At 33.3% G+C, this 14,623-nt stretch overlaps 1 protein-coding gene and 1 long non-coding RNA gene across 3 annotated transcripts in view; one reads left to right on the top strand and one right to left on the bottom strand.

Moving 5' to 3' along the window:
- Drep2 (DNA fragmentation factor-related protein 2) overlaps positions 1–10,899 on the bottom strand; it is a 39,036-nt gene extending 28,137 nt beyond the window's left edge. Inside the window, exon 1 of one of the 2 annotated variants that reach the window (XM_023155894.2) lies at positions 10,651–10,899. In XM_023155894.2, coding sequence (XP_023011662.2) covers positions 10,651–10,662 — 12 coding nt within the window. In that variant the 5' untranslated portion in view covers positions 10,663–10,899. The remainder of the gene's footprint in view (positions 1–10,650) is intronic. The other variant, XM_023155895.2, reaches the window with a different exon arrangement.
- LOC141482335 (uncharacterized) lies at positions 3,239–13,388 on the top strand. Its single transcript, XR_012465467.1, has 3 exons — positions 3,239–3,290; positions 7,343–7,458; positions 12,485–13,388. It is a non-coding gene; the product is annotated as an uncharacterized lncRNA (long non-coding RNA).
- The last annotated feature ends 1,235 nt before the right edge of the window (positions 13,389–14,623 follow it).

The raw sequence follows: 14,623 nt of genomic DNA, 5'->3' as shown, positions 1-14,623 counted from the left end.
AGAACCATGTTGACACGGAACTGGACACTTTTTTGTAGCGGCAAATCGGTAATAGCGGTGCATATTTACACTCAGCAACATAATATCCGTAACTGAGATCATCCACAACGAAGAACACTGGTTTAAGAGAAATTGCAAAGAAGCTACGTACATGGTGACTAACGACGCATTTAGCCAGGCTAGTGTGAGGATACGCAATATATGAAAACCTCTAATCAATCGGAAAAATAGTCTACGTTGCACGTACTGAAAAATAGGAGGAGATAGTGGGGAGAGGTGAAAGCACCGCAGTGACCTATGAATAGTCTCTGTTTTCAGGAATAGGTCATTTATCAACCAAAGATGATAATGGATACTTATAATCCAAACGGCGTTTCGAAATATTTTTCTTATTTTTCATTCATTTAGCTTTCCTTCATCATTTACCTTGATTGTTTTATTTTATTGTAACTATCTCAATTTCAATTCAAAACGAAAACGGCTCCCTAATCTCTTCATCTCCTGAGGACGCCAACTTGCTTGGTTAAACACGCGTCGAGAAAAGTGTCACAGTTCTGAACTTTGGGAATAGTGCTTGTTTCACCAGAGATTTCAGTTCTAATTCTGTATCAATTTTCTATTGTTTGTATCAAATTGACATTTCACTAAACCCATCATCATTTCATTTTCGTTTCAGGTCACAATACTTTGTTTTCTTCACAAATCAGCATTCTGAAAATTTTTGCTCAATTTTTCCTTTTTTAACCAACTCAACTGAGTAATTCAGTCCAAATAATTTTAGTGTCAATGATTATTCATTCAATTCATTTTTCCTTTTATTTTTTTTCCGTAGATTTGTAATCTGTTAACACATTTTAAGACAATGGAACTGTTATCCAAGCGTACCATCCAAGAAGCAAAATAAATTAATAGCATGTAGTAACCTAGGAAGTTCGATAGATGAAATCATCAGGAATAAAGTGTCAAAATTATTTTCATTTTAAACACTGACAGAATTGTTAAAACTTGGAAAATATGTTCGGATATAAAAAACAGTATTTGCATTTTTCTCCTTACTTTACCAAAATGTTGATCTTTGTAGAAATTCTTAAGACGGTCATTTTGTGTAGTTTTGAAACTAAATTCCATCAAAATTCGGCCAGATAAAAGCACTTAACAATTCATAACGGCATGAATATGTCTTTTAGTGTCTTTTATTCACAAAAAAAAAAATCCATATCTTCGCCAGTTCTGAACCGACTTTGATGATTTTCAAAATATGTGGTAACTTGTGGAAAAAATAACATCTGGCATATTAATTTTGCCAAAAGATGAATAGTTGTGCTAGTAACAAATGCGAATATAAAAATGACTTCAAAACTCTAAGAAAAGAGTCAACATCGCCCCATTAGATATTTTCACTAGACAGTTTCACAAAAAGGCAACACGTGTTTCGCTATACAATAGCTTATTCAGGAGTGTCTATAGAATGGATTTTCATCAAGTATCAGCCGATTTCATCACATAACACCGCTTCAGTTTTAAAAATTACGTTTGGAAATTTTGCAAAATTACCAGTGAAATCGCGGTTTCGACCGTGCTATAAAGCATGGTTGAAACGTATTAAAATTTCACTATCTCACTAAATTTTATTTCTGTGTACTCAAACTGAAGAAGTACATTGACATAATGATGTTTCATTGATTGAAAATTTATAGAGCAGCTAATACATTTCGTTTGTTATTTACGAAACTTCGCAATATCTCGCAGAAACATTTTTTGACGCAAACTTTTTTCGTGAGACACCAAATTTCAGCCCTATGAGTGCGATTTTGGCGGAATAAAAAATTATTTGAAATTTTAGCCATTTTTAATTTTCAGTTGCTCAGATATATCTGGTCGGATTTACATGCTTATCCATGTCATGGATATCCCTAAAAATCGATAGTGTTTACAGTCAATGTAGATCAATTATAATGGTGGTATGAAAATTTGGGGACAAGGATATTGATATATTTTATGTTATAAAAAGATGTCACAAAAATGTTGGAAATTGCTAAAAAACTCATTACTTTCAGTTCTTTGAATTGAAAATACCTTCCTATAAAAACGCTGATAATTTTTTTCTGTCCTCATTATCATTCAAATTACAATTGAAATATGCATTTATATTCATATTTCAATTATAGTGTTATACCACTCCTGTTTTTTCAATCAAACCGCAAAAACGCTGTTGGAGAGAAATTCTCCTAAGAACACAACATAAATTGCTTAAAAATGAAATTATTGGAATACATTCTGCATCTATATGTTATTCAAATTCAAAAACGTATATAAACAATCATAGGTATAAATTGAAAAAATCCCTATTGATCATGTTTCTAAAAATCGTTAGTTTAGGAGTCATCTGTAAAACGACAAAATTGATCTTCAGAATGCAGCTACCTAAAGCAGGTTCAGGTTTTTCTAATAATTCTTCACGTATTTCTGAATACCTACTTCACATGCACAGGTACAAGATTCATATAAAATTAAGTAAATGCCTGTTATACAGGCAGAATAGAAAGTAAATGCCTGTATAACAGGCATTTACTTTCTATTCTAAGGATATTTTATTCTTCGATGATTTTTGATAGGGCGCTTTGTTTCGAAGATACGGGGCGAAAAATAATTTCGATAATAACAATTTTGGTTATTTTGAAATTATTAACGTAGCCGAAATAAAAGTATAGCGTACTACACTGGACCTACCAAGTAATACAAAATCTAACAATTCCGTTGGTGCCTATCGACAACTCCAATGGAAGATGTGGAAGATTTGAGAAATCGGACAATTGCTGGGTGTACGCAATCAGAAACGATACTCGTGTTTTTGAAAGAGTTCGGGAGTCGATGAGAAGTTTGGATTCTTGCATCCGAGCGGGGGGTAGTCATTTTCAACAGTTCTTGTAGATTAAGAAACATGTTACAACAAAGCGCCCTATCAAAAATCATCAAAGGACAAAATATCCTCAGAATCCAAGGAATAGTCCTTAAATATTTGCCGCATGTTTCAAAAACACCCTATCATATATGAAAAATTTCAGGACGAAAAATTTTGCGACAGTGTTGCTATAGGAGAGAGAGTGTGTATGAAAGAGTCAGACTTTGAAAGGACCGATGTGATTTTCTACTACTTACCAAAATCCTACCATAATTTAATTTTGATGTTTGTATGGCAACACTGAATAGTTGTCATCTACAAACATTTGACAGTTCTGCGAAAACGAATGACGTCGGTATACCACATCAAAGATTTTTAGGACCAAAAAGTATGTTTGTTTGAGTTGACTTAATTTGTTTTACAAAGAAAAGTTCATCATGAGTTGATAAAATTGATATGTTGTATTGTTACGCATTATTTTACGGTAATATTGATGTCATAATGTTTACGCGAAATAGCTGTATTTTGAGTTTACAACTTAAATGACAAAATGTTTTGGAAGAGCCACTTGTGAAGCTTTGAAAAAGCAGGTTCTTTCATGGCACGAAAACTGGCTCTTTCAATACACTACAAACTACCAAATTACGCAGTTTGTTAGAGATGCCTATTTAGCAGCTTTTAGCCTACAAAATGTTACTCAAGGATTCATCAATCAGAAAAGAATGAAACGAGGAGAAAGAGAAGAAAAATAAACCTAGAAAAGTTGGTGTTGAGAAAATGTCAACAAAACAAAATAATAAAAAAACTAAGTTTCAAGGCACATATCTTTGCAACATATATTTGTACGATGATTCCTCATTAACAAGCTCAGATGATGAAATTATTCTATGGCAATTGAAAAACAAGAAGATTACTTCACAGCAAGATAAAAATTATTGTATTGTGTGTAATAAGAGATCATTCTAAGAGCAAAGTAGAATGGTACCAGTGTAAGATTTGTTATTATTGTGCACATGAGTCTTGTGGCATTGAAGGTGTTACAAATTCCTTTTGCCAAAAATGCTTTTAGTTAATCATTTCATAAGGGGACTGATTAAAAAAAATATATAATTATATTGAGATGCTCAAGAATATTGTAAGATTGTGATTTGAAACTGATAAATAACTGTGATTTCAATAGAAATAAGCAATGTTCAAGTTTGATTAGGTTTTTATAAGATATAAATAGTTCATTAAGAGATTGTTATTGCTGAAAGACTGTTTTATTGTGAAGAGGAGCCTTGTGGCATTACAAGGTTTCCAGTAAATTGATTATTTCACAATGGAGACTGATTATTAAAAATATATACATTATATTGCTTAAGATTTTTAGAAGATTGTGATATAAGACTGATAAATAACTGATTTTCACAGAAATGAGCAATTTCACAGTGTGATAAGATTTATATAACAGATAGTTTATTAAGTAATTTTTATTTGCTGAAAGACTGTTTTTTTTGTAAAGAGGAACCCGTCTCTTTCATAGCACATGCCCAGCTCTTTTCATACACATGTTGCTTTGAAATAACCCTAGTTCAAAATTCATGAAACTTGATGATTTTTTGGGAAAGAAAGTTTTTGGCTTTCTACTACTCCATCTGATACAAAAAAATGGATGAGAGAATCTTCCAAAGAAAGGAAGGATTATTCAATTTGAAAATAAGTAACTCTATACATGGATGTGTAGATCATGCAAAGAAGTAACTTTCAGACACAAACTGAAAGAAAGTCCTCCTGAAACAGCTACTTTCATATAAACATTGAATTACACGAAAGAAAAAATTCTTTCGAAACAAATACTTCTATATGAACACTGAATTATACAGAAGATACTTTTCTCTATTCAGTTTGTATATCAAACATTCGTGGAGGAATAAGAATCAGATATCATTCACATGAGTTCTACTTTGAATGAATGGTAATTAATTGTACTCACATGGAACACTGTCACCCTAACTGGTATACACGTGTTTCGCCTTAAGACACTTGCCCTAAGGCTCTTCAGTACCGAATTGGATAACATTATAGAAAATACACACACTTCATTCATGAATTACGATTTTGAATGTCACGGAATAAGCTTGATCTGCTTATGTCATCGATGACATCGTAATGACATTCATTCACCTATTTGATTTAATCCATTGATATGTGTAGGGGGGGGGGGTTAGTATAAGCTTAAGTTCCAGTTTGTGGAGTCGTAACCCTTGTCCCCCGGCCGCCATCTTTGAAAAAGGGGTGCAAAGAATCACGCTGTATCTCGTAAACTAGCAACCCTAAAGAAAATTTAATGAGACATTATTTATAGAAAATTGAATTGTCTACAACTTTGTTTCTATCACTTTTTATCGTGAAAAGGAAAATGAAAAAAATTATTATGGGCTTTATAACATTTTTTCTGGTCATTTAATTGTTTAATTTGCAACAAATGATGTCTCATAAAATTTTCTGTATCAAAAGAATGAAATGGCATTCTCTGAAAAACGCACGCTGAGGCCTGAAAAATGAAACATTTCAATAGACTACAAGAAAACTATCTGTTCAACCTTGACTTCGAACTCAGGGCCTCAAGATCCAGAGTCGGAACCATTGCGCCGATTCACCGCTGTAACTTTGCAATTAATGTTTAAATAAATTATTGTGCAAGATCTGTGAACAAAAGTTACGTGATACGATATGTTTGAGGTACCCATGTTATAAATAATTGATTTCGAAATTTTCATGTTACTATACAATTAACGACCAATTTATCAAAATTTGTACTTATGTGACCGTGCCACTATAATTAAGTCTAACCCGACAAATTACTTGAATATAATTGTAGTATAAAAATCTGTATAAAATCTGTTTTTCCGTTAATCAGTTGTCGTCCCCATACGAACGACAACTCTCAGAAGTTGAAAAACTTGTGCGAGCTAAAGACTAACGAGGTCTTACCTTTCAACACGGTTGCAGAATCATCTCAGCTTCGACCAGATAAATTATCTCGAGAAAAATATCTGGTCGAGGAGAGAATTGAACCCACGACCTTCCGATCGTGAGTCGGGCGTACTACCACCGCGGCCAATTCCACAACTAAGAAAGTGGTTATTTCATATAACGCCAAAAAAAGAGAAACCGAGAGAATAATATCAATGGAAATTTGTAGATGCAACTAAGACACAGAATTTGTCCAGTCCATTAATATGGGAAGTGAAGGAAATAGTAAACAGTTTCAGATAAAAGTTTTGTACAAAGCTATATACAACAAAAATAATTTTTAATCTAGAGAGTGCTCCTTTCACATTAGAAGTACGTTGTACACAAATTGCAATTTTCGATTTTTGTTAAGCTTAGTGCTTAGAGATTATTTACTGATCTATGAAAAAATCATGAAAAACACCTTTCCTCTTGAAATATTCTAAATTTTATAAGAATGAAGATATTATTATACTATTATAACTATAAGGAAGAATAGTATAAGGAATTAATTATACAGGTCGTTCTACTTAGAAATTTTGGTAATTTTTACGAAACTGAAGTCCAAATTTTTAACCGTTGACACTGATTCTACGCTTCTTTAAGTTTTGATTTCTAGCTATAGTTATAACGCCATGAATTTTTTTATATAAATAATACATCAGAAAATTCTCAACCTAAAGACATTCCATTCTTCGGCGCACGAATGCATATGATTAAAAAATTCGTGAATATATTTCTTTTTCTGATAAAGTAACATATTATAAAATTAATTAATTGAAAAATTATCATGTTTGTCGTTTCTAATCATTCCTTTTCATTCAGTCTGGCAACATCACTTGGCGTTAAGCTGCTATCGCGGAGAATTATTGGCCAGAGACCTCGGGACTTCCCCTTAATAGAAAGCCAATGAAAGTATCGCATGCGCAGACGCAGTCTCGCTTTGTGTTCCTATATTATAATTTCTAAAAGTATTTGATGAGAGGGTAAATAATAGTGTTACATATTTTTGAAACGATAACACGTGTTTAATAAGAAGAAATTTGGATTGTGTCGTGAAGAAAAATAATTTATTTATCAAATATTTATCAAATATTTATCAAAAATATTTTATTTATCAGGAATAACGTAAGAAAAATGTATTATACTTACACTCATATTTTTAATAGTTTTCTCTACAAAATATTACATAATTAACAGTTACGTCTATTATTTGTTTCATATCTTCGATTTGTTGCGCTAGAATTCAACTTATTCCTTTTTTCATTAGGCGTATTATACCTATTGTATTAAACATATATTACGTTAGTGAAATAATAAAGTAGGTAATATACAAAGTAATATTATTATATATTATAATCATCCAATTTTTTTTAAACGAATTAGTCCAATTCTTATAAGTTAATTATACTTGAGTAACTACAAATGTTATTTTTTTTACAGGTTACGGATACAATATTGGTGCATTCTTCATAATTTATCAATCATGTCGACTTAGGCACTAAGAGATATAGAGATAAAGGGAGAAAATGGAATCTAGTTCAGCAAAAAAAAGTAAAGTGAGTAAATAGCCGCAGTGTCAATGATTTTGACTGGGGTTTCAAAAAACGGCGACCTAGATGTTATGTTTTTTCATTACTTCTGAGTGTTTTTTCTTTGTAATTTTGTTGCTTAAGAATTGTTTAATTTCAAGTGTTTTTTTTTTATTTTACAAATCTTTCTTCATGCACCATCACAGAGCCTCGCGAAATCTACCCTCCCCACATTAAATTTAGGTCTTGCGCCGCCACTAATTGGTAAATACCTTACACAAATTTCACTCAACACGGAACAGTAGTTATGAACTTTTGACTATTTTGAAGTGTCTATTGTCAATCTTGAAATTTTGTCGAGTTGTTAGTGAACATGAACATGGTTGAAATGTTGGTCTAACAACCTGTCGAGATGACATCGTGATAGTGTCTTGACTTCAATTAGTTTTGAAAAGTAGCATCATAAACACCTTCAACAAGGAATAAAGATCTCAGAAACTTGACCCCTCAGAGTGAGAGGCTAAGTGTAAGATATTCTGTGCCCCTACCTCGATGATACCTAAGTCCCATTAGCATTTTGCTCGGTTGAATTTCGTTTTGAATATTCTCATACACAGATTTATCAGACTCACAACCAGACTAGATCCAAGGAACTAGACAGACTATAATCAAATCTCAACGAAGACCTGTGGACACGATATAAAATGAGGTACAGAGCATATACGAAATACCATGTTCCATCTTATCCAGAACTAACATCATCCCATTTCTTTGTTCGGACTTCCATTTTCTAATATGGTATGAAATCATTTGAAATCCCTGAAAGAATAAATAAAACTAAATGTTCCTTAGACCAGGGTCGATAATTTTTGAAACCAAAACCAAAAAAACCCATTAGAAAAGGAGGGGGATATGATAAAAATGAAAGGAAAAATAAATTACGGGCGATCTGAGTTCGAGAAGAGGGAGGGGGTGACTTTTCAAGAGTAAAAGATGATTTATCTCGAATTGCGGCAAAACTACAAGTTCTATGGAAAAAAGTTGAATAGCAAAGTTATAAAAAGATCTACAACTTTTGTATTTACAATTTTTTCACATAACCACAAAATTTATGTGAAAAATTCAAATAACCAATTTTTTTTTTTTCGAAAAAAAAATTTTTTCTAAGCAACTCGGTGGAAACTTGCCTTTTTATGTCCCAAATACACTGTGATTTATTTGAATTGAAATATTTATTTTTTCATCTTATATTGACTTGATATAAAAAAGCTCCCTAATTTTCAATTGAAAATTCTCGCGTCAAAATATCAGCTTTTTACAAAAATTCGGTGTGCTTTTTGTTCGTTGGAATCTCTACTTTCTGTAAAAAAATATACATTACTATAGTAAATGTTCTCAGAAAATGTAAAAAATCGAAAAAAACTCTAATTCCAATTTTTTTTATTCATTATATACAATTTCATCAAAATGAATTTTATTTTAGTTCTCAGTATGAAGTGAACATCTACGATCTAAAAACTACAACAAAAAATACAGGTCCGTATTTAAAAATTCAAAGATGGGGGTGGCCCAAGTCAGATGACACCCTGTATAAAAGATTCATGGATATATTCTGAGAGCCCACATCAAGTGTTCATAGCAAAATGTGGACAGATTTTCAATATGTCTGCGAATAAAGAAGATATAGGCAAAAAAATAATTTGAGTTTTTTTTGGTTTTTCCTGTATATCTTCAGAACCAAAAGAGCTTTATTCGATTTCTTCACATCATTGAATAGGTCTCTAAAATACGCAACTTTGCCATAATTTAACCGACACTCTATTTCTTATCGTTTACGAGATCCCCATGTACAGAAACGAATTTGAATAGCCCTGTATATATTTTAGTATATGAGTAGAAATTCAGCAGAAGTTAGCAAACAAAATGTATCATCACTAGTGTTTATTTGACATTGCAATACAAGAAACAAAAATTATAAAGGAGAAATGATGAGAGCAACAATTTTCTAAAATGAATCTGCTAAATATGCAGAACGTAGATGATTGAAAGAATTCGCAAGAGAGAGTAAGGGTTTATTACGATGAAAATAACCTAATATGAGAAGTTATGAACCTCTTGTCAAGCATTATTCACGTGATCGATGTATTCAAAATGATTTTATTATAATTTGAAGAGGGTGACATTGAGTAAAACTAACTAACCCTACAGAACATGAAAATATGTAGAATATTTGGGGAAGAATATCCCAAAAAAAGGAATACTTATATTTAAACAGACGAGACCAAAAATGACGATTTATTCTAAAGTGGCAAACGACTTATGGTACGTCAACATCACTATTTACACGTTACTTTTAGAACATGCCAAAAAAATCAAAGAATCTAAATTTATAGAACTGATTAGTCATAAAACCATGCCGAATATTTTCTTCGGATATAAGTATGATATCAATATGATTTAGAGAACTAACTGAAGGACATCCATTCCAGATCCGGAATATATTCCAAGGAATCATGGGAAAGCACTATATCAGTACCATCAAATATTTCAACATTTTCTTGTGAATTATATAATAAAGGTTGATTTCGTTCTCCTACATAGTTAACTTACTCTTAATGATGAACCTTTCAGATTCGATAGAATGTTTCCTCTGATCTTGAAGTTTGTTAACCCAGAGAAAATATTTATATTCCGTTTCTTCCTATAAACATGGAAATGGTCATTTGTTGAGAGCTTCTTCGGATCTTATTTTTAAGTCTCAGTCTAGATTTTTAACTCTGCAGTAAAGTTGGGATTCTTTATTATGCCAAAAAATCCAACTTTTTTTAAAGGGAAACTATAAAGATCATCATAGTAATTAGGTATCTCAATTATTACATCAAAACTGAATAGCTATCCGCCTTCACCTCTGAGCTAATAAACACCCACTCAAAGGGGCGTAGTCGAATAACTTCATCACGTGCCGCCGGTAAAGAAGAACTAGCCCCTGGTAAGTTCGCCCACTCAAAATCCAGCCGATAATGAAAAAACAAAAAACTAGATTTCTAGAATTTACCGCAAACACATAAGATTTGGCAACCCCGCTGTTATTTCTCTTCATAATTGATTAGGCAATACGAGATAATGATAAAGTGGATGGGCTGGATGTTCACCAGTCATTGAACGTGCTTCGTGAAATAATAATTGTTGAAAAACTAGAGTAATGCTAGTTATACATACCTCTCTTGCCATCACGGCATTTCTCGTGGGCGGCCGACTCTCTGCCGCCCCAAGCTCCGAACTCTTGCACAAATTCACTAACCCGATTTTGTCTTGCGTTTTCCATCGCTCAGCCTCCGCTTTTTCTCCATTCTCTGGCCAAATTGCTTTACAGGACTCGCTGTACCCTCTCAAGCAACCCTGCGAACTGCCCCGACCATAGCGCCCCCTTCAAGTCCGATCGATTGCGTGGAAGGCGGCGGCCCACGGGAAGCAGACGACGCATGGTCAAAGTGGACGAGAGACTGCGTTTATCTGTCGTGGGCGAAAGGCGGCAATATTAGAATTAGATAATATATATCTTATAACATTTTTTGAAAATTATTGATATCAAAATTGAATTAAAATCTCAATGAAAAATTGAAGAATCCAAAGTGGTCCAGATGGACCCCTGGGGCTCCACGAGAGACTCGACGGGGGTCTACGTTGAGGTGACCCAATAATGTGGGCCACAATTCGTAAGCGGGGTCCACGAAAATTTATCTGGTTTCGATAGTGAAGAACTAACTATCTGTCAATGTAGGCAGATAATATTTTAAGAAGGCCAGCGACTGTTACATGTGAAAACTTGCAAATTCCATATTCAGTACCACACCAAATGGGAAGTTTTCTAAATAAAATTGGTTTCTTATGCTGTGGGTAGATGTCAAAAAAGTAAATTTGGATGGAAGCACTCTTTTGAGTGACCAACTTCACTTTTTCAACATCCACTCACAGCACAATCATTTAATTAATTAACCAGTCAATTCTCAGTTTTCATCCGAAAACTGTGGTTGGAACGCAGCCGCTTTGCAAACCTCCATCTTCACATTTTTTGTCGAGTTTTGGGAATATGCTAGAAATGTAGCTGCAGGGGATCCACCAGTATCAGTAAAATTTTGAAAGTGGTTTATGATAAAAAAGTTTGGGGTCCTCTGATTCAGATATTGAATTCTCAGTAGTTAATGTTTGGATGAAAGAAACTTTATCCTTGGTCGAGGGTTATGTATGAATAAAATTTCTTTTTTTTTGACTGCCTTTTACTTTTACCCCTATCTTTTTATGACACCTTCTCCAACAATCCCTTGTATTGATGTATACAGGTTTATAAATTATTTGCTTCCTTTTATCCATTGCATATATTCGTATACGATTTCATGACCTACCGCTGCCCTATTTTATTCAAGTGTCCTCCGACTATCTTGGTAAAGATAACTGAGTATATAATATGTTGCGTAGGCTGCAAGGCTTTTGGGCTGAGCTTTTGTTTCTTTGTAAGTTTGCCACTAGGAATTGTCTGATTGTTCAATTCATCCAAGTCTCAGGATGTCATTCTGTAAATCTAAATTGATCAGTGAGTAGTTCTGTGAATATTTTGAACTGTACAGATTTTCTTACTGTTTTTTTCTGAGATGGCCTCTTTATAAAGGATATTAAGTATGTATTACCAGGTGTATATTCCCAGTATCTATTCGTTATGTTTCTCATTGACTCATTTTCAAATCTGGTAACGTACCCTAAATTTTGCTACCCCCTCAGCTGGTTTAGGGTATATGAAAACAGTACAGGTTTACAAAAAAACAACAATACTTATTTATTTGAATATAAGACTAAAACTTCAGTACTGTTGAGTTTAAAACGATAACATGTTTAGATATTTTTGTAAGCAATATTTAAGCCCTGAAAATATAGTCACCTGGCTGTCCCATTCCCAGAAATGCAGCTTAGAGGTAATTAAACAAAAACTATAAAGACTGCATTGATTTGATAATTAGTAAATAAAAATAGAATATAGTTTGAAAATATATTTTTTCAGAAAACAAGGTCCAGGTCCGCGTGAACACCGGGCTGCCTTAAAGAAGTGAAAGGAACAACTGTATTCTATACCGAGTCGAACAAAGAGATTGAAGATCGTTACTAATACATTTATGCGTGAAAATACGCCACTCCCAAACTTTGATGAAGATACTTCTAGACGACATAGCTTCTCCAGCTTCATTTCAGCCTTTACAGCTCCAACCTCAAGGTCAAGCTTAGCATTATCTGGTATTAGTTTAAAGCAAAAAAAAGACAATTCAAAAAGCGAAGACAATAATATAACAAAGAAAGAAATAAAAAGCAGATTTACAGAAAATTATTCAACATTAAAACGTTCTAAAGATAAACAAATATTAAAAAAAAGTCGTATCTGGACATCCTTTGTAAACAGTTGAAACAGAATTAGTCAACATTAAAACGTACCTAAAGAAAACATGTTTAACAGAAGCAGCAAAAATACTAATATCCCAAAAGCCTAGATGATAAGGACATTTCAGACGTGTCGTTGGATCTAGTTATCCAGAAACTGGGTAACCCTGAACTGTTTTAAAAGCGTTAGAGAATATTTCACAAGTTCCCTACTGAGATTGACGTCTTCGCGGTCGTTAAAATTTTTGAAATGATAAATTGAGTAGGTACTCACTCATTGTGTTCGCAGATATGCATTATTTGATGAAAAAAGAGGGGTTTAATTATAGATCTCATTTGGAATTACATTTATTTTTTATTGTTGATAATATATGTTAAGAGGAAAGACTATTTTGTAATAATTCTATTAGTAGTATTTCAGAAATGACTGTAAGACTGTGTGATTGACAATGATAATAATCGTAGGTTAAGTACAAAATGTTTCTAGTTTATTTGTAATATGAAAATATTTAATTTAAGAGGAGTTGTTTTTGATGATTTTTTTTCTGAAGAAATTTTAGAAATTATGATTGTATGTTGAGGCATAAAAATAATAAATTATTGATGTAACTCATTTCTCTATGACACAGTCCTTTGTCCCACCGAACAGTTCTATCTAATGGTAAAAACAGTCCCTAACAGTCCCCTGTCAACATTTTTCAGAAAATTACAAATGACTCTAATAAAATAAATAAATCCAATGTTCTCTTTTGAGTAACAACAGTAATAGTTACTTTTCTATTAATAACTTTTACCCTTCTTCTTGGCACTTACATAACATTGCGTGCGCGATTTTAAATATTTTTTCACATTTTCCGAATTATTAAATTGACGCTTCCTGCCGCCCCTTTCGTATGTCCCCCTCAAGCTACGCAACTGCAGAGAGGATCCACAAGTGTAACATTACTTTTGAAATATTTTTAATCAAAGTCACCGAAAAATAAATATTTCCATTTCAATATTCACATGAAACAAAATGTGTTCTTAACCCAGTCAAGAGCTTTTGTTTGAAGGTGGTTGACATCAGAGGATTATCGGAAAGGATACGAAGGATTGGGTCCAAGTATGACATCAGGACCTGCTTCAGATCTGGGAACACTATCCGTAGCAGCCTCACGAAAACCAGGCCACCAAACGCGGACTGCGATTCCAAGAATTGCATTTACCGGATACCCTGCGAGTGCGGAGAATCATACATCGGTGAAACTAAGAGGCCACTGAAAGTTCGCATTGCTGAGCACAAGAAACTCACGCAGAGAAGATAAACCAGCAAATCCTGAATAGCAGATCATGTTTGGGTTATCAACATAATATCAAGTGGGCTCAAGCTGAAATCATCCACAAAGAGGAACACTGATTTAGGAGAAAATACAAAGAAGCCGCGTATATGTTGTCCAACAACGCATTTAGTCAAGCTAGCGTAGATATACATAACATATGGAAACCTCTAATCAAATGAAAAACGACCAACTCCCGCCAAACGGTCATCTCCCGCTAAAAACCAATGAAGCGGTGAGAGAGAAGAGGGGATAGGTGAAAGCACTCGAATGGCCTGTAAATAGTCGGATCTTGGAGGAATAAGTCCAGTTATCACCCGAAGACGATTGTGGATACCAACAATCGAAACGTCGTGACATAACTTGGTTTGAAATCTTTTAATTTTTATTTTTCATTTTTTGTTAATAATAATTTGTAATTTTCAGCTTTTATTAATATTTCAATTTTTATT

The sequence above is a fragment of the Leptinotarsa decemlineata genome, unplaced genomic scaffold, assembly GCF_025532065.1.
Source record: "Leptinotarsa decemlineata unplaced genomic scaffold, Ldec_3_MD MMD2_tig00001019_RagTag_RagTag, whole genome shotgun sequence".
Lineage (NCBI taxonomy): Eukaryota > Metazoa > Arthropoda > Insecta > Coleoptera > Chrysomelidae > Leptinotarsa > Leptinotarsa decemlineata.
This window is presented reverse-complemented; position numbering and strand designations above follow the sequence as displayed.